This window comes from Hydractinia symbiolongicarpus, chromosome 8 (genome assembly GCF_029227915.1).
Source record: "Hydractinia symbiolongicarpus strain clone_291-10 chromosome 8, HSymV2.1, whole genome shotgun sequence".
Classification (NCBI taxonomy): Eukaryota; Metazoa; Cnidaria; class Hydrozoa; order Anthoathecata; family Hydractiniidae; genus Hydractinia; species Hydractinia symbiolongicarpus.
In genome coordinates this window covers 27,645,130-27,665,654 of record NC_079882.1, presented here as the reverse complement: position 1 = coordinate 27,665,654, position 20,525 = coordinate 27,645,130, and the positions used below count along the sequence as shown (strand labels likewise).

Below are 20,525 nucleotides of genomic sequence, written 5' to 3'. Positions count from 1 at the left end.
AGGGGTGTAGGTTGACTTTTGAATCTAACCAAATAACCTAAACGAAAGTTATAGGTATAAAAGTTCTAAAAGTTAACTTTGCATTCGTACATAGAAACGGCTTTCTCGATTAGATGTAGTCACGTGTTCACCTTTGGATTGTGGTAACATGATTTTTTTTGTCTTTTAGTTCCACACGGCATCCCTCTTAATTGTTCGATTGAGCATTTTAATTCAACATGCTTTACTTTGACAATCGGGAGACCGGAAAGGTTACTTCAGAATGGTGTTATTCATTTTGAAGTGAATATTGTAACTGAGTATGACGATCAAATATTTCGTCGTGTTGAAGTTGATGGCGTTTTAACTTCAACAGTGTTTTTTAACGTAACGAAATTCACCCAACTCAATATTTCCATCAGTGCTGTTACTTTGAAAGGGATTGGTCCTGAAGTCGTATTACAAAATCGGACTTTGGAAGATAGTAAGTTGAACTCTGTATTTTGAAGAAATGTCTTTAACGTTGTCCTTTGTATGTAGGTATACTCAAAAAGAATTATTGTTAAATTTACGTGCTGGGTTTTTTTAAGCTATTAAGCAGTTTCATGTTTTTTCGTAAATGTGACACAACGTATGTGAAATTGCGTAATCGTCCTTGCAAGCTCCTGGGTGAAACTCCTGAAAGAATAATGAAGGCATAACAATTTGTGGAAAAAAAAGAAAAAGCAATCAATTTTATAAACTTTTTAAGTATAAGCTCAAGAAAATATTTTCTACTTTTAATTTTAAAACAAATATGATGTATTTGTGAAAGTAAAAAAATATGTGCCGATATAATCTATATATTGAATCGTCGTCACATAAAGTGCGACAATTGCTGCACAAAAATAAAAGTTCGAATGAGAAAAAGATGGATTTACATGGTGTCAAACTTTTAATATTAGTTGCTTGTGACTTAAAATGAGTTTTCGGAGAGAAAGAAAAGTACAATATATGGAAATATAATATTTTGAATCGACTAAACTTCTATTTTAACGGAGTGTCTGTCATGATACCGTTTCACCTTTTTTTAGTACCAACGCTTCCCCCAGCAAACTTTAATGTAAGTTTATTATCCAACGATACATTTGTACTATCATGGGAAGATATACCACCGCGGTCTGTTCATGGCATCCTTCAGCATTATCATTTGTATGGTTGTGGTGTCTTACATAATGCTTCATTACATTGCTTTGATCGAAATATAACGCAATACAATGCGACGTTCACTGTGTTTCCTGGCACGTTCTACAATTTCACCATTGCTGGATGCACTAGGGTTGGATGTGGAGCAAAGGATAACATATTCACAAAATCGCTAGATATGGGTAAATTCAGTTTCTGCATATTTTTTTTTTATCTGTAACGTCTGAGATAATCGCTACGGTTTCAATTTGTCTTGCAATTTCTTCAGGTCACCAAAAGGATACAAAGTAAAACTTTTTTTTTAGTTACTTCTAATTTAGTTACTTCCTATGGTATCATTCTTATCATGGTGTAAAATGTGCTGCCACAACTATTGATTCAAAATGATATATTTTTAGTTCGCAGTTAACTACTCCCTGTTGCCTATGACTTGCAAACTTTGCAATTCACTAACATAAAATAATTGAGACAACAAGTGAAGATGCTTATGACATATTTTAAACATTTTTATTTAAATTTTGATAAGACAAAAATTTTGCGATACCTGGCAGTTATATAGTTATATAACTTGGACTATGTTTAGATGCATATATGCAGATGGTCCAATTGAAGTTCAATTATAATTCTGCTTTTCTCTAAATTCCAGTTCCAAATGGACCTGTCCGGCATTTACTTGCTCCAAACATTACAGCAAATTCGATAAATCTAACATGGCTGCCAGTCTTTCCAATGAATCGGCGTGGGATAGTTACTCACTACAACATAACTGTTGTAAATACCTTGCATGAATGGCAAACTATAGAAGATCAAAATGAAGACACTTGGATTTCCAATACAACGGGTGTTTTGGTAGACGGCTTGGATAATTATACGTTGTACCATTTAAGCGTGGCAGCTTGCACCTCGGCTGGAAAATCATTTGTTTCTGTCCAAAGAAGCTACAAAACGAAACAGAATGGTATGTATTTTTTGCAAAATTGAAACTAACGTTTAAAGTTAATTAAGTGTGTTTTTAAATGCCTAACTTTTATTTAGTACCCAGTGCTCCTCCATTGAATGTTACAGCCTACGATACCAGCAGTAGTAGCCTGAATATAAGTTGGATACCATTACCAAAATGGTATCATGAAGGAGTACTACTGGGATACGTTATCTTCTTTGAAGTTGAAGAGGGTTTTACAGACATCAGAAGGGGACGAACAAAAGGGGAACATTACTGCAGCACCTCAAGTTGTGAATTGACTGATTTATCACTTCATACACCTTATGTTATTTACGTGGCTGGTTATACTGAAGTTGGGTATGGAGTTTTGAGCGTAGTTGCGAATGGTACAACAGGAGAATTCAGTAAGTTTTGTTTGTTGTCGAAAAACTTTATCAGAAGAATTATTTCTCTGGAACAAATTCTCGTGTTCAACTTGTCTTTTTACTTTACTAAAGTTTTCACTGTTATTTTAATTTTGACTATTACTGATGTAAAAGAATTGAATAATTCTTATTAAGCTGATGGAAACTGGACATCATGGACGAATTGGGGAAACTGTGCGAGGAGTTGTGGATTAGGATATGCAATGAGACAAAGGTGGTGTACAAATCCTGAACCAGAGGAAGGTGGAGACTATTGTCCCGGAGAGAGACAAGAATTCCGACCTTGTAACGACTTTCCATGTCCAGGTAAGCACCAATAAAGACTTCTTTAACGTCTCTAAATTTTGATTAATTGTTTGACCTTCAAGATATTTTATTGGGTTGTCGTTTTCTTCCACCTGCATAATTTTGATTTTCTGCAATTTCTTTTCAGGGTATTATTTAGCAACACCTGGAGATAACTGCAGATCAACATGCGAAAACTTAGGAGAAGAGTTTGGGTGTGCTTTGGACTTAAATTTTCAAAACACTTCAAGGTATTTTGAAGACGTTATTGATGGTTATAATTACACTCGAACCATCTATGTAAAATGCAACTCATCTGTGCAGACAAATTTTTATTCTCGAAAATATGATCCGAGCTTAGTTCTAAGCAGCGGTATTTGCCGGGGATATGTTAATGTGCCTGTTAAAATCGATTGCGATGCTACTGGAGACAACACAGTCAGGAGATTATGTAGATGTATCGACAAAGGTGATATACTTTTTCAATAATGTTTATAAACAACTAATATTCTCTTTTATTCTGAAGAAATATTTTTATTTTTCCCTATTGCAGAGATGGCTCAATATAGAGAATGGGCTAATTGGGGCTTATGCAATAAAGATTGTGGTACTGGACGTTACCAAAGGTACAGAGAATGTATTGTTGCAGGAGGCTGTACTGGAACTTCTCTGGACAAACGAGATTGTAATGTTCACCCCTGCCCAGGTACATTCTTATCCTCTTTACAAGAGAAATAATTAATTTTTATTTTAAAAACAATTTAAATTTGTTATTTAGTGGATGGTGAGTGGGGTGGATGGTCGTCTTGGTCTAATTGCTCAGCAACTTGCGGTTTTGGTTATCAACAAAGGAGCAGGAACTGCGATTCACCTGCTCCCGCTTTCAATGGATCTTATTGTGTCGGAGACCACAATATTGATATAAAAGAAGGATGCAATCCAATGCCGTGTCCAGGTAATGCTACTTTAAATCTCTGAATATAAGCCCTTGGCTTGTACAAGTTAATAAGCTTTTTATTGTGGGCTTAAGCACAGGTTATTAGCTCATGCACAAGCACGGGTGGGGGGTTTGTACGCGTGTGAGTCTATACACGGGTGGGTTTATAGGTTATAAGCTATAGTTCGGGAAACAAAAAATAGTTTACGAAATAAATAAAAAAAACACCTGGTAAAGCGCATGAGATTTTAGTAGTCTTCTAACAAACAAATCAGTATAAACATCTAGTTACCCGTTTACCAACAATGTTACCTGGTTACCAACAATGTCTTGGATTTGCACCTCTGCAAAACATTAGCTGCAAATCTGCTTTTCATCAATTCTCTACGGGATTTAAGATTACACTTGATGTTCTAATTTTTCTTGCAATGCCTACACTTGTCAGCAACGATATAAATAATAGGCTGATACAAAAAGGCGCTTATAATCGAATGGGCTTATACTGAGAGGTCTACAGTATATAAAATTTCATGAAAGTTTGCTCTTTTTTAGAGTAAAGTTTTCATTATTTCAATGTATTTCTTAGTTTTCTCTTGGATGCGTGAAACAAGTTATATTGCATCTCAAGCTTCACAAACTGACTAGTAAAACGTGTTTAATATCACTCTGTTATTTTTTCACTTCAATTTTGTATCAAAAAATTTCTTTTGTCTGTTTCTCCAATAAAACATTTTAACCCGAAATGTAGTACCTTGTCTTGTCTTGTTGAAGGTTTTTAGAAAAAGATTTTTCAACAAAGCTGTGTATTGACATTTCTCCTAAGTTTCTAAATGACCATGTTAAGAACCATGTTGAATTCTACTTTTTATAGTTCATGGACAATGGGGTGATTGGCAGGAAGTTTCAGAGTGCAAACATTCTTGTGGATTTGATGGAGTTCGAGTTCAAAAACGATATTGTGATGAACCTGCACCGCTCTATGGAGGTGCTGATTGCGTTGGCAAGAACAGTAGAAACTTTTCATGTAGCGAGAATACTATATGTTTGCGTAAGTGACTTCGATTGAATAGAGAAAACAGTCCACATGCACCTCAAACGCTTTTTATGTTTACAAAATGTCCAAGGGATCAGACTATCCCTTGGACATTTTGTATCAGATTACAAGATTATTCAGAGTCAGATAAAATTAGCAATTTCCATTCTCAAAAGAATATTATCAAAATAAATATATTTAATTTTTAACCTAAGAATAAAACTGTTTTTAAATACCCAAATATTTTTCCAAGTTTTCTATTTCAGCTGCTTTATATGTTTATACTGTACGATTTACTGAAGAGACATGGGAGTTTCCAATGTATCAAATAACAAACGAGAAATCTGTGAATTTGAGTAAAAAGATTGAGAAAGAGGTTGGTTTTTTGATTTTTCTTTTTATGCGTAATTTTGTAATTTAAAGATATATGCATTTATTTTAATCACCCAGACAGGTACATCTGAAGTATATAAATATAAATACAGAAAAACTTCAACAAAAAAGTATCAGTGGATAATTAATTTTTTCATAATGACTATCTATTCCATTTTCAGCGTCATAACATTTTATAATTATTATTGTAATACGTAAATATAATGCATGTCCTTCATTAATCTTGACAGCTTTATCCATTCTTATATCGTCGTTGCAATAAAAGTTACTTTCGAGAGTTACCTAATGATTTTTATTCTTGTCGTGCTTTTATTACAAGATTTAAAAAGTTGTTATTCAAGGGTACGAAATTGACATTGACTTTAAAAAGTAAAAGAAGAGTTTTTTCTGCATACTGCTTTAACCATATATATGTTAGAAAAATGCCATGAGACATAACTGCAGATCATTGGCCATTTGTTTGTTTCTTTTTGTTTTCTTGTTTTGTTTGGTTGTTTGTTTGTATTTTGCTATTGTGATTTTTATTGTTGTTGTTGTTGTTGTTTTTAATTATTTCAATTTTTTTGTCTACAAGTAAAAAGATATTTCCAAGTATAATATACAAGCTATTTGACTTTATATTTCAAAACATATATAAAAAAAATCAATAAAAAAATTTATATTTTCAGAGTTTACGGGTTGTTGACAGATTTTTAGGGATATGTTTTTCACAGTTTTTTGTTTTGTTTTTACAGTTAAGAGTGTTCTATAATGCCAGTGAAGTATCGAAACAAACCGAGAATGTCGAGATTGAATTTCTGTCAATGTCGTAAGTAGATGGGATTGCTACATTAACTTATCGAATCAAATTATTTCTATTGGTTTAAAAGACCACTTTAATATTTTTTTCCACTTATATTAGTTATATTATTTTGAATTTTTTTTTTACTAATTCAGGCGAGGCAGTGTTATTGTACAATTTAGCATTTTATATGATGCTGTTCCAAGTATCGAATCATTAGTATTACAACATACTGTGGAAGATGGTCTTCTTAACACCATGCCAACATCTTTGGAGGACATTTCTATCAATACACGTATGTGTTTTTCTCACCCTTGCTCTTTTTTTTTACAGTCTAGTATAGTATAATAAGAAATCTGAATGAACAAATAAATCCATTTATATGGTAACTAATGAATCTTCTTTTTTAGTTCCAACGGGACCAGTTAAAACTGTCATGGCCTTCTCTCCTACTCCATTTTCAATCAACGTCAGCTGGAGCCCAATTAATCAAACCTTATTGAACGGAGCACTCAACCTTTATCAAGTATATTACCGACCACGCGATCGAAGTGTGCCATGGGATAATTTTGGCACAAACAATTTGACGTACACAATAATTGACTTAACACCAGGGGCGTGGTATGAAATCCGCGTGGTAACTGCAATTAGTTCAGGAAACGGTGTTGCAAGTTCTCTCATTGAGATACAAACTATAGAAGGAGGTGAGATATGTCATTTGTTTAGGCGATTTTCATCGTTCTCGTAGAGTATTTAATGAAAATATTCCTTTTTTGTGGCATGTATAACATCATCAGGGTTTTTTATAATGTCTTATCCCTCGTTCTGTGAGTGCTTTTCATATTAGCACTCTTAAATTAAATACATATTAAATTAATACATTTCATTCTCTTGTAGTGCCGTACATCAAACCACCATCTTGCACCCATCAAATTATGGATTTTAACACAGTTTATTTTTCATGGGACCACATTCCTAGTCACGAAGTACCTGGCAATTTACTTGGGTATAACATTACTTATCGTAAATACCACGGAGAAAAACACCATACAGTTTTAGTTGATAACACGATGGAGCAAAGAACGGTGGAGAGTTTCAAAGCATACACGTGGTACTGGGTTGAGGTTGCTGGATATACAAGTGCAGGCGTTGGCCCTCATGAAGTGTTTGTGTTCCGAACCCCTCCTGGAGGTAACTCATGTGTTAATAAAATGACCTCCATGATTAACATGTATCTGGAATCTTGAACTTTGATAAATAAATTTCAATGAGACTATCTAATTATCTAATTCCTTAACTAAAATTCCATATACCGCTTAGTGCTCCATAAGAAATTTTCTTGTTATTATCCTTTTTATTATCTTTTTAGCTCCTGGTGTACCACCGCCAAATGCAACAGCTATTGACCTTTATTCAACTACAGAATTGACAGTTACTTGGGATTTTATTCCTAAAGAAGAAGAGAATGGTTTCTTAACCGGGTACAGAATATTCTACAAAAGATTCATACAAGGAGGCATATATTTAGTTGGGGAATCAGTAAATGATATTATATTAGATAGACACACTTCGATGTACAGAGTGGAAGGATTGGAAAGTTATACGACTTATGAATTTCAGATATTTGGATATTCAGTGTATGGTGATGGTCCAATAGCAACGGTTTATGGACGTAAGTAGCTACAAGATGACGATATGATTGTTTAAGAGTATGAAATTGCTTCATTTCTAGAATTATTTTTGTAGTTGGCATGAAATATCTCATTCATTCAATTATCCATTCATTCATTTATTCATTATTTATTTATAGGAACATGCAAATGTCCAAAATATCTATTCAGTAATTGGTACGAAATTAAACCTTACATTGAACAAGTTGGGTCTAATCAAGATGGCATTGTCAAGGGCTTGTTTCCGGATTTAATGTCCATGGTCGTAAATGCTGTATGTGTAGATTGCAAAGGATATAAGCCCAGAATTTACTACAACCGAACGCGTGATGGAAGAGTGTCAAAAAAGACAATGTAGAGGGAGTAAAAAAATATCTTAACAATGATGTTGATATATCATTACCAATCTTTGGCAGGTTTGCATTGACACGTTTTGGTGGTGTGCATCCATTTGTTGGTTTTGTGGCATCGCAAGGAAGCGCCATGCTGGTGTATCAGCCGGATTATAACACAGTTGGATTTGTAAATATACTCTCCGCAGTAGCGGCAGCCTGGCCGGTAATTTTGATTGCAGTGTTGTTGGCTACAATAATGGGATGGATACTATGGTTCGCCGTGAGTTATCTGTATTTCTCTACTTTATTTCAAAATTTCTTAAAAAAACGCGGGAAATTAAAAACATCTTTCGTTCCCTTTTATCAGTATGCTTGAAAACCATTGCTATTTTTGTTATTTTTTCGTTACTGAAATTTTAAATAATATAGAGATAAATTAATAAATATTAATTCATTTAAACTTAAATTCGCAATGAACCTTAATATACTTTCAGGACCAGACAGCTGAGGAAAGCGACTTGACTCAAGAACGGGCAATATATGGTGCTTATGAAGGATTTTGGTGTTCGTTTATCACCATGACGACACTCGGGTAAAATTTCGTGTGCTTTCTTTAAAAAATTGGTGTCTACTAAAGAAGGTATTAAATATTTCACCTTATAATAGATATGGAGATTACGTTCCTTCATCTAACCTTGGTAAGGGATTAATGATTATCTGGATACTAACAGGTTTATGCGTGGTCAGCATTTTTGGTGGTGCTGTATCATCTGGCATGAGCGTGAGTTCACTCGAGAAGAGCTATAAACTGTATGGGGCGAAAGTAAGTACTTTTTTAAATGTTGTTGTTGCACAGAAGTTTTTTAGAGTCTTTGTAATAAACAGAACTTCTCGAAGATCGCGGAAAGTCAACGATAATTGTCTATTTTAAAGAGCCCATAAAAACAGGTTTTTCTAGTGATATTTGGTGGGAACTGTTACAGTCATTCACATGTTATCTGCTATGTTAAAGAGGGTTTCCACTCAAACGAAATCAGTGAATCGATCAACGTTGATTGATGCAAAAGAAGATACAGAGGCTGCATAAACTATCAATATTTCGCTATTAAAAAGGTGTAACTGCAATATATTCACTATGGTGACGCACCCAATTCTGTTGTTAATTTACACTTGGAAAAAACGAAGAAAGAGTATTCTACTTGGCCTGTGACCACAAACCATGTTAGGTTTTGAAGCCTATTAAATTACTCTGGTTAATTGCGACAAGAACGTTTTGGACAGAAACGTAAGACGCCTAGATAGCCATTAAGCTTGTGAACATTTAAAACAGCTAAATGGGACGACTAGCGATATTTTATCAGGAAATTATTTAAATGTGCTTTAGTTACAAAAAAAATATCTTTTATCTTTTATAAGAATATTCAAACCGTCATTCCTTTGTTTTGCACACAAAGAATCTCAAATACGTCTTAATAACTTTTGGAATAATACTTCATTTAAAAAATACGAATACACAACCGGACAGTACTTAGAATGCCTTCCAATCGCCTATTGTTTATGAAAAAAATGGGTGGATTTTGCTTCGCTTATAAATTCACAGAAGAAGAATAATTTCTCGACTTTTTCTTGAGCGGCGTCGATTGGTTGGACTATTTTCGTTTAAGTGGAAATCCGCCTTTAAATAAACTATGTGGCTGTCACTTTTAGACGCCAAAAAGATTTGATGAGGTCAGGTAATTTTATCTTTGACGGCGTTACTACATATTAACCAAAATTTATATTTTAGGTTGCTGCTATTAAAAACTCGTTTGAATATCGAACAGCCATCCTTCGTAACGCCATCCTAGATGACACAAGAAACTATACTTCTGTACTTGACGTCATCGATGCAGTCTCGAGGCAAGAAGTTGAGATTGGATTGATTGATGCAGTCACAACAAAAGGGTACGAGAAACGTTTGAGCGACATGAATGTGAAAATCTATAAAATACTCGACCTGAACAGCGGTTATGGTGTGGTGTTATCTGGTGAGTTTAAGAGAGTAGAAACCGACGTCCGAAGTTTCGTTTCATCTAACCAAGCGGAAATATCACTTTTTGTGCAAAGAAAAATTGGATTGTTGCAGGTGCTTGCTTTCATATTTCTCCAGGATGATTTTTAACGCAACTTGCTGTTTTACGGTTGTGATTACGTAGAACAACTTATGCATTGACAAAAAAAACCCTGTTATTCTAACAGCTCCATACACACTCTCTACATAAGATCAGTTCAAATAGACCGATATCATTTTTTTTATTTTTTTTGTCTTTACTCATGTTAAATGAGCAAATGTTCATTTCTTTACTGACGGCATTATTCTTGACAAGATCTTGAAGAATTAAGAACATACAGAAAAGTAAATCTAAAAAAGCCAAAGAATAAAACAAAGATAGGGTCCAAAATGTTTCTCCTTGCTTCTATTTGCGACAAAAATTCGTATTCTTCCTGTTTCATTTGTTAGATTTCTTTCCAAATGATTATCGTGCCATACGTATACAAAATTTGAACAAACCAGCAAAAACCTCGTGGAGAAAAAAGGAGTAAATTCCTTCTCGATTCACCCGTCCTTACGCACAACTACTAATTTGGCTTACAAACAGACGTGCTCGGCTAACTTCTGGTGTACTTTCTTTTGTTTTAGCCGCAATTATTGGATGTTGAGGAGATGTTACTGACACCTGAAGAATCCACTTCACTTGTTTTGAATATGATCATCGCATATTTGATTCTCTCTTGTGTATGCGTAATAATTTGGTATGGTTGGAGAACGTATCGCAGCAGGCGAAAAATCGCACCTATGGGTAATGTTGTTATTTTTTTTTTAATTTCTTATCATTGTTTTTACACTGTCTTCCTGTCCAAGGTGCGTACAAAATAGGGCGACTGAGCAGCCTTCCAGCTGCATTCACCGTGTGAAGCTTTTGTTTTTATTTAAAAAATAAGGAAACAAATTTCTTTGTGTCAATATTTTGTCGCTTGATGCTCTGCGCTTGCAGTGTGTATGTAGTATTTAAAGGCCACTTTCCATGTTTCGCACAACTCGATCCAGCATCTTTTGCGATTTTGTGTTAGTGTTTCAACATTTTAATATAAAAATATGTATTTTAAATGGCCGCTGTAAACAGAGTACGTTTTCTGCTTTTTAAAATGACGTGTGAATTTATGAACGATTGAACAAAGTGATAATATCTTTGTTATTGATATAAATTTTACGTAGTCACATTTTCTCGTTGTGACCTTCTACTGTCAATTAACTTGCCCTTATTATATTTCTGACAATTCATGAACTTAAATTTTTTTGCAGTAGCACTTGCCGATTACTATATGAATGCTTATCGTATTGTAAAAATGAGGGCAAACTGCTGGTTATTATACCTTAAAAAATTTTCTTTTCCAGCTATGAATTCCAGAATTACATCTATAAGTTTTCAAAACAAACCGGTTTTCTATTTGTAATTCTTTAAATTGGTCTGTAAATGTATCACGTGATATCAACACGTGTTCGCTTTTCATTTCTTTTTTTTTAACAAAAAATTAAAATACTTTTTTTATAGAACATTCGTTGGCACGACACAGAGACATTGTTGGATGCAATGAGATTGGTGAAGAATTTTCAAAATCCTTTCGCGAAAAACTAGCTGAGCTTGATGAGAAGCACACGCATGAAAAATTCGAATTATTTGTTTTGAAGAGGAGTTACTCTCGACACTTAAGGAGGATGGGAAAAGTACCCGAAGAAGTGCAAAACAAACCTACTAAAAAGCGGAAAAAAGCCCTTCGAAAATATGTCCTTGATTCATAATCGGCTATGATTAAACACATTAACCCGTGTGTGTTGTTTTTTTTGTGTCAGGAGAAAACTATTCCTGTAAGCTTTGTATATACGCATTTTTTATTTTCACGTCATGCACTCGAAGAAAATGTTTCTGATGTTATGTTCAATGGATGATATTTAGGTTGAAGTTTTTATGTATACAACGATGCCAGAAGATGTTCTTTAGCAGATTTGTAGATATGCATCTATTTTACTTGTGCACTTCGGGAGATTTATCCGATGTAATATTATTATTGTCAGTGAGATTGGCTCATAAATACTGCATTTATCTTAACGTGTCGCTTATTCAATTATCATCTTTTCAAGGGATAGCGGTTATTCACAGAGCCTGCTAGACCTATAAAGAAATTAAAATTGGAGTAGGTGACCTTGAACACCTTAAAATATGAATATTTCCAAATCCATTCAAAAATAACACCTATGCACAAAGTACTCTAACATGACAGTGTTTCGCACTGTCATGTTAGAGTACTTTGTGCATAGGTGTTATTTTTGCGTCTATGTATTTTGGAACGTATAAAATTTCGCAAAAATGTACGTAAAAAAACCTTAAAAACACTCAGAAAATGATGAAAAAATATTTGAAAACCTTCAAATTGTTTGAGCAATTTTGGTCGACACACTGCTACCCCATCAGGGCGCTGATTAAAGGAAGGGCGCTACCTCAAAGAAGCGCTCAAAATAGTGATGTTTATGGGTTGACTTGAAACTCAATTATGTTTATATTGAAAAGTTGCTTACTAATATGATTTTACTTTTTTTTATTTTCATCAGTTGCTAAACTTAAATGGGCTCTTATTGGGGATTATGTCTAAAGAGGGCGCTAATTTGAGAGGGTACTTTTTATGTTGAGTTTCTAATTGAAAAAAGCTATTTATGTTCCTATGTTATGAATCTACACTTGCGAGTTTCCTTGGTTAAACAACTTATGAAGCTTTATGGATCTATTTATGGAGAACTTTCGCGAAATCTATAACGTGGAAAAAGTATTTAAAAAAATTTAATTTGTTTTAATATTTCTAAAAACTATGCACAAAAGAACACATTATTTCACATTTTTGATAAAATTGATAAAAATGGAGTTTATTAACATTTTAAAAATTGGTAAATCCAGCCTACTGCGATCTACTAAACAAGACTTTTGATTCAGTGCGAAGATATTTGAGCTAAATGGTATTTTTTAGGTGACACGAATGACCATGTTGATCATCCATCATCACCATTGGCTGCAATATACATGTTAAATGTGAGGTTTTGGTCGCGTCAATTTCCATCCTTGTCCAGGGTCTTTTGGCCCCTATCCCTAAGACTTTTATCAATCAACAAGCAAAGTGCCCTGGGAACAAGGTCGATTCTTTTCGATAATAAATTGTTCACAAAGAAAAAGAAAAATTATGTTCCTTGCATCAATCGATAGTTCCTTTATCATCTGCAGCGATTGATAATTTCTTTATCTTCTTTGTCATTGTTTTTGAAAAAAAAATCACAAACAAAAGGTCCTGTCTAACCATAGTCATATGACTATGTTCTAACGAAACTTAAGGTCTCGACCTTATCAAAATAAGAAATAATAATTAATAAATATTAATATAAATAAAGCCACATGCATCTACAAAGCAGTCATGATGGTTGCAATTTAACATGTTTTGTTCCTCGCAGAGTTTTGGTGTCAACTTAAGATTCCGGCATTTTTAAGTTCGGTAAAATAGGCTGAGAAATATTTGCGGACCACAAGAAACGTCTAAGCTGAGGTGTGTGTGTTGGCAGAAATGAGGCTGCACTGAATACGACATATAATATACAAGCACACAAGACAAGCGCTACCTACTTTTACTCTACCTGGCTACCTATTTTTAGATTCAGAGTGCGCGAGGAGCGGTGTAAGGCTTCTTATTCAGGTTTTTTATGAGAACTTTTTATGCTCAAATTTTCCTAAAAATACACAAGAAGAATGTAGCTAGCTCTGATTAACGATGCTGTTCTGCCCAATCTTAGGACACTGCCCAATCTTTGGACATAAAAATGCCCAGTAGTCTTAAGACTGGGCAAGGCGTCACAAGATTAAGCAGGAGACCATGTTAGGCCCATTTTTAGACTAGACGCCTTTTAAATTTTAAGAAGGGATGTGCCACACAAGCTCTGTTGTTTGCAAGACCCAACAACCATTCTCAGGCACATGAAAACATCATATTTGGGATATATGATAAACATGAAACGAAAAACAAGAAACTGTTGAATTGACCAGGCTAGTTTTTGGGCATAGTAAAAATTGTAGTTAGTTAGCTAGCTACACGTTTTTTTTATAAGCAACTGGTTGCTAAAAAACTGAGGCTGAAATATGGTCAAAAATTAGGCAACTGCTAAGCAACTGCCTAGGCTGGGTTTTGGCAGAGTGGTAAAGCAACTTAGGCTGAATTCTACTACACACTTAGGAACCACTTAGATCAGTCTTCCACAAGAAGAATCTGTACAAAAGATTCCGAAAACATCATTGGTTACTGGCCATAACCCTCCTCTGTCCTTGATATATACTAAATCAGAAAAGGCCTTAGCAACCACAGGCTGCACCCAAAAATGCAGTTGCTTATAAAAAAAAACGTGTGTATAGCTAGCACATATTATACATTTGACATTATACAGCTCGTAGTGACCAATTTTTTTAAAAAAAGGTTTATATATAAAGAATCAGATAAATCGTTAACTGTTAACTTCATTTTGAATAAGAAGTTTAGCTAGCTAGCTATAGTCAGCCATATATGGTTGAATAGCTTTAATTTTTTTAAACACATTTATATAAACGGTATCATTTTTTCGCCTTTTGATTTGCCAAGAAAAGTTTCAATTTAAAGTTCCTTTTAAGAGGTACAGTCTAAAATTGTCACTGTTCTCTGTGTTTTCCACAATTTTTCTAAGATTGGACATGTATGTCTATAGATTGGGCAGTCCATTCCAGACCCATTTGTCACCGTCATTGACCTGGCCAGTCTTGAGACGGGGCACGTTCCAAGATTGGGCAGAACATGCCAACATGTGACAGAATAGACTGATAATAACTTGCTTTACCTAGTGTCTCTATCTTTTTGCCTGCCATGCAGATGTCAGAACCTAAAGAGCTTACTGTTGAAAATGTAAACGAAAGAATTATCTGGTCACACCTATTATCAACATTTTTGCGCTGTAGATTTGTGGTTTAACTGTTGCACATGTGTGGGAGATCATGGGTTCGATTCCCCTTGGCAGCGACTCAATATTGGCGAGTGAATGTTAATATAGCACTGGGTTAACTAAACCCATTGAGGGATTAGAGGAGATGGCACACTGTGTTGGCCATTGGATGTTGCAGGAAGCTGTCTGGTATATATGTGGTGTAAACCTTAATTAGGACTGTGTAACTCAAAATTAGCACTAAATACTCTAGGACTTCCCATCTAAACCATGGCTCCTGGAATTAACATACAGGGTATATAATTATCCCCTGATATTTGTGAGCACCATTATTAGTTTGCTTCCAACAGGACTAGATTTTAAATTAAATATTATAATATACTCTTATATTTTGTCTCCATAATTTTGACATTATATATGGTTGTTTAATGCCTGACTGATAAGAAAAACGGTTACAATGAAAAGTCCAATGATCCTTTTATAGTTCATTCAGGGCTTTGTGTGGAGCCATACTAACCAGTTTGAAAAGCCATTATTAAATTTTATCATAAAAACAAAGACAGATAAAAAACAGATTTCCATAGCACAAAAGGAAATATAAAAGTTGCTTACCTAAAATCATCCTTTTGTTTCTCTTTCTATATATATACGTGCATTACAAATTATTTAAAGTTTCAAATCAAACAATCTTGAACTCTGAAAGTATCAAAATTGAACAATAAGTGTAGTTTCTTCCTTGTGGACTTGAAGATGACAAAATAATAGCTTTAATTTTGCATTTTTTGTATGTTTGTATGTTTTTCAGGTGAGATGCAGTGAGGTAGTAGCCCGGATACTGACCAAACATTCCCATGGAATACTGGCCTGCATACTTGTTCTGTACTATTTTGACATTAAGCTTTGTATTTCATAGAAATACAAAATCAAAACCAGTTAGTATCTGTTTATTATAAACTGATAGCTTTTTTTATCGGTTTATCCAGGAAATCAACAGCACTGATTGGCTAAAAAGCTTAAATGACAGGCTTTATATAGCACTGTATAACTCTTAACCTTATAGCAAACATAATAGTAGCTATAAATGTAAACAAATAACATTGCAGGAAAAATAAATAGCTTATATTGTATTAGTATAGCTGTATACTTTTCATAAATAGTTTTAGTCATAATAATGAGAAGTTACATTCCCAAAAATGTTTTTCACACAATTGAAGACAATAATCCATCACAGCTACTATTATGTGGAATTGATATGTCATTTCTTCCAAGAGGTGGACAATTTATAGTTTGCATTGGAGGTGTATTTCTATTTTATTTATTATATGGTTATTACCAGGTATGTATGTATTTATATTTCTGGTTTTTAATTGTTGGGTAAAAAATCTTTTTACAAACAAAATACAGAAATCTGGACATATACAGTGTTTTTTTTTATTTATGTTATGATTTTCATCTGTTTGTTAAGAATTTGTTATTTCAAGTACAGTACATATGCATTATAATATTTTTCATTAGGAATTGATTTTTAGTATCCCTGGCTTCAAGCTCCATGGATGGTATTTGACATTAGTGCAGTTTGCCTTCTACACTATATTTGCAGCTATGGAAGCAATATTTGTTTTGAAGGATATTACTAAAAGGTACATTTGTATTCTGTATATTGTTTGACTCTATAACCATGGACTGCTGTATTAGAATAATAAATGATGAAGCTTTTTTAAAACACAAGGTCAATTAAACCTTGTGTTTTAAAAAAGAGACTATTTCATTACAACATTTTATTGATCAGAATATCATCCTTTATTTTTTGTTTATATATTATCAAGTTTTGTATCAAATGTGCGCTATATATTGTTCGGGATGATTTCGCTTTGAGTTTTTCCACTGATCGATAAAATGATATGTCGCCTTCTTTTAGAATGCCAATAAAGGTGTATTTCTTGATTGCATTTCTAACAGTTGGTACAATGGGGATGTCTAACTCTTCATTGCGTTATCTAAACTACCCAACTCAAGTTATTTTCAAATGTTGCAAATTAATACCTGTTATGCTAGGTGGCATATTTATTCAAGGTAAGTTACGCTGGTTAAAAATTATACGCTGAAAAAATGTTGAATTGAATTTTTAGGCCCTCAACCTAGTTAGTTTTTTGAGTATTGTCAATCAATTTTATCACTCTTGTCTGCACCCTGTCTTTTATATTTCTTATTGTATATGTACACCTTGTCATTTTAGATAAACACTATGGTTTTATTGACTTTATATCATGTCTACTTATGAGCATAGGTTTAACATTCTTTATTTTGGCTGGTTCAACAATTCAACCAAACTTCAATTACATAGGTGAGTCTAAAAAGCTGTTTGTGAACAATGTCATAGTAGAAGACTTTGTTTCCTTTACTGTTTCATTGGAAACAGTTTTTAATTTCTTATGTTTCTTTCCACACAGGTATCATAATGATGAGTCTAGCCTTGTGTTCAGATGCAGCAATTGGGAATGTACAAGAGAAGTCAATGAAATTATTTAAAGCCTCCAACGTAGAAGTAGTGAGTCTTTATTATTGGTGAAGTAAAAAGTAGGTGGGATGGTCAAAGTGTTGGTTGATGAAGAAAGTACCTTTTTTGCTTGGTTTTTTTTGCAGATTTTATTTTCGGTGTATTTTGCTTGAATTTGGATCAGTGATTTAGATTTTAGATCCTGTTTGTGCATCATTATGTGTAAAAAGAAATTTGCAAAACTTTCTATTTTTTATTAACCTGTCTTTGTGATTACAGATCGGGTAGTTTTGTACCGATTAAGTCATTCTACTCTGTTTCTAGGTATTGTATTCGTATGGTATTGGGTTTGTGTACCTGCTCTTTGCATTGCTGATATCAGGCAGTTTAATTCCTGGATTTCAGTATTATGCTGACGTAAGAAAAAAAGTATATGTATATAAAGATTTTCCTTTAAGTTTTGTGTTGTGAGAACGTAAAATTAAGTAAGAATCCTTTTTGTCTGTTGATTAGAGTGTTGATCTTACCATATATTGTTTAGAATCCTATACAAAGCTATGGTTATACATTTATTTTTTCATTAACTGGGTATCTTGGTATCACTTTTGTACTGACTTTGGTTCGAGCCTTCGGTGCACTCTTAGCCGTGACAGGTTAGTTATTTTTTACTGTATCCTATATTTTGATGTAGTTATTGCCTCAAGTATGATATGCTTTTAAACTTATTGAAATGTAAGTTTTATGCACAATTTTCCCGCAAAACGCTCGCACTGATAACAGTACTGTTATGAGTAGAGAATGTTATGTTAATATTACGCAATGATAATAAACTCCTTTGTGGTGTGTACAAGGATTTTGTTCGTTGTAAACATAAAAGAAATTCCTATATTATGTAAAAAGAAGGTATTAAGATCTCTTTATGCTTAGCTTTAGCAAAATCATAAAATAAGACCCTTTTGTTTTTCTTTCGTTTTTAGTGACAACATGCAGGAAAGCTGTTACTATAATTTTATCGTTTGTGCTGTTTACGAAGCCGTTTGTTTTTCAGTAAGTTCAGTTATTTTCATTGAGTGTTGTGTTTTTTTTTATATTAGTTACAAACTTGGGTAAAAATATATGCATGTGCGAACGCCTTAATGGAAAGCTTCTTTAACATTTTAACATGTGTATATTACAGAACAATAATAATGTTACGTTAATGTTAAAATCTAATGTTAAAATCTTGTAAGTTTGGCATATAAGTCATTTTGACGTCAGCAACATTTAAATTCCTCTAAAAAGGCTATTTTAGGGAAACAAAGATAAGGTTATATCCACTGTGAATATTGAAAAGTGAAATATTTGATAGAATAAAAGTTTCTGGACGATCTTTTTTGTCCAGGATTAAACAACTAAGATCATTTTTTATTCCAATTAAAAGCATTTAATATGTTTTTCTTTGTCTATAGATACGTCTGGTCTGGCATGATTGTTTTGTGTGGTATTGCGTTGAATATATACCAAAAAAATAAGACATACATCGATCAATGGTTTATACGCTTCCTCCATCACATACATTTCTTCGTAATATCAACTAAAAAATCTCCACGAACGACGCAGGAAGTTTAAAAGAAATACAAGCATATGTAAGGTTTATATTTGGTCATGTGGTTAAACTTATTACCTATATCTATGTTGGTAGTAGTATCATGATTTTAGTACTTTGACAAACAAAATGGAGCGTAGAGCACAGATTGTTTGTTATATTTTTAAGATAAAAAAACTTAGGGTAGTAAATTTTTTCGTTTTTCCAAAATATTTTCTATTTCCAGAAAAAAAGCTTGACTTGCTTGCGACACATTTTATTAAGATTAGTGACATTTAAATTTAACATTTATTATCACTAAAAACATTCGGAATCTTTTTTGGGGCAGTTTTATTCTAAAATTTCCTACTTGTTTAAAGAAATTATTCCGAATTTTAAAAGCATTTTTAAGAAAGATAAAGCGTCAAACACGTAATCCAGTTTGAGTAAATCTGAGCTGAGTAAAATGAGAAGAAACGAGCTAATCTTAGATATTGCCTTTGCCTGATGACCATCAATACAATCTTCAAGCTTTATGTTGTATAACAATTTTTGATGTTTTTTCCCTAGAATCGAACCCTCAGCAAGGAACAGATAAATTAAAAGATATTTCCTTGAGATAATTCTGAAACATGTAATTCTGCTGTCAAATCCATTACCATTGTCACTTTTAAGGTTATCGGGTGTTTCCTAACCGAAAATCGTTCAACATGATATGCAGAAATAGCAGAGTGGTAACTTCCAATGGTGACAGATGAATAACATAAAAGTAAAAATCGAAAAAAGATATTAAATCATATCCAGTGAGACATATTTGTTGTCGATGGCACCAGCTACGCTATTTCACAAGAATACTTTGTTACTTTTATTTTTTTCTGATCTTCCTTCTGCCTTAAGACTCTAACTGAAATAAAGCCCAAAGTCTAAGCCACTATAAACTCTTTTTATCAAGTAGAATGGAGGAAATGCATACAATACTTGTGACTCCAGCGTGTCTAGAAGACATCTGTTTTTATGCTAAGAGAATCCTGTGTTTACATTCGTTGGCGTTGACTTTTCATTCGCCCCTTTTATCAGGGCTTGGTTTGGTAACATGTTTGTTTACATATACCGCCATATTATCTTTTACCTGCCACGAGTTTTATTGTGATGAATCAATTTCAAATCTTGCCCTCTTTATTGTTGGTTCAAATTCGATTTCTTGATAGTCTTACTTTTCATCGGTTACATGTCGTTTCTGTCCTTATTCATATTCTCAATGAAATACAAGTTGTCTACTTCGTTAGCTTGTTTTGTTCTGTCCACGACAAATGAGTGAAAACATTGTCAAATTATTAAATCATACGATAGCATAATAGGTATAGGCGATTCACTAGATATAAGCTGCGTCAAATTAAAGCTTGCTTGACCTGTCGCTTGAGCGAGAAATCGAAAAGAGGAGGTTGAATCGATGACCTCT

At 33.5% G+C, this 20,525-nt stretch overlaps 3 protein-coding genes across 7 annotated transcripts in view; all 3 read left to right on the top strand.

The window, feature by feature from the left end:
* Positions 1-7,989, top strand: part of LOC130655613 (uncharacterized) — a 57,041-nt gene extending 49,052 nt beyond the window's left edge. For both annotated transcript variants that reach the window (XM_057458379.1, XM_057458380.1), the window contains 16 exons: positions 170-463; positions 1,053-1,346; positions 1,811-2,122; positions 2,200-2,511; positions 2,668-2,838; positions 2,966-3,286; positions 3,371-3,523; positions 3,596-3,772; positions 4,626-4,802; positions 5,054-5,163; positions 5,915-5,988; positions 6,117-6,256; positions 6,372-6,665; positions 6,859-7,152; positions 7,331-7,633; positions 7,772-7,989. In XM_057458379.1, the coding sequence (XP_057314362.1) occupies positions 170-463; positions 1,053-1,346; positions 1,811-2,122; positions 2,200-2,511; positions 2,668-2,838; positions 2,966-3,286; positions 3,371-3,523; positions 3,596-3,772; positions 4,626-4,802; positions 5,054-5,163; positions 5,915-5,988; positions 6,117-6,256; positions 6,372-6,665; positions 6,859-7,152; positions 7,331-7,633; positions 7,772-7,989 (3,644 nt within the window). The remainder of the gene's footprint in view (positions 1-169; positions 464-1,052; positions 1,347-1,810; positions 2,123-2,199; positions 2,512-2,667; positions 2,839-2,965; positions 3,287-3,370; positions 3,524-3,595; positions 3,773-4,625; positions 4,803-5,053; positions 5,164-5,914; positions 5,989-6,116; positions 6,257-6,371; positions 6,666-6,858; positions 7,153-7,330; positions 7,634-7,771) is intronic.
* Positions 7,963-12,114, top strand: LOC130655615 (uncharacterized). Its single transcript, XM_057458381.1, has 6 exons — positions 7,963-8,246; positions 8,461-8,558; positions 8,633-8,789; positions 9,753-10,091; positions 10,647-10,806; positions 11,560-12,114. The coding sequence occupies exons 1-6, from the start codon at positions 8,115-8,117 to the stop codon at positions 11,805-11,807; spliced, it is 1,134 nt and encodes a 377-aa protein (XP_057314364.1). The 5' UTR covers positions 7,963-8,114; the 3' UTR covers positions 11,808-12,114.
* A 1,531-nt stretch (positions 12,115-13,645) lies between these two features.
* LOC130654816 (adenosine 3'-phospho 5'-phosphosulfate transporter 2-like) lies at positions 13,646-19,842 on the top strand. Of its 4 annotated transcripts, none has more exons than XM_057457452.1 (10): positions 13,646-16,341; positions 16,521-16,645; positions 16,924-17,078; positions 17,242-17,349; positions 17,456-17,553; positions 17,827-17,931; positions 18,044-18,155; positions 18,480-18,549; positions 18,951-19,127; positions 19,742-19,842. In XM_057457452.1, the coding sequence occupies exons 1-9, from the start codon at positions 16,177-16,179 to the stop codon at positions 19,108-19,110; spliced, it is 1,098 nt and encodes a 365-aa protein (XP_057313435.1). In that variant the 5' UTR covers positions 13,646-16,176; the 3' UTR covers positions 19,111-19,127; positions 19,742-19,842. The 4 variants fall into 4 exon arrangements, with proteins under 4 accessions (XP_057313435.1, XP_057313434.1, XP_057313436.1 ...); XM_057457451.1 differs by having other exon boundaries at positions 13,652-16,341; positions 19,637-19,842; XM_057457453.1 differs by having other exon boundaries at positions 14,272-16,341; positions 17,827-17,919; positions 19,637-19,842.
* Positions 19,843-20,525: the final 683 nt, after the last annotated feature.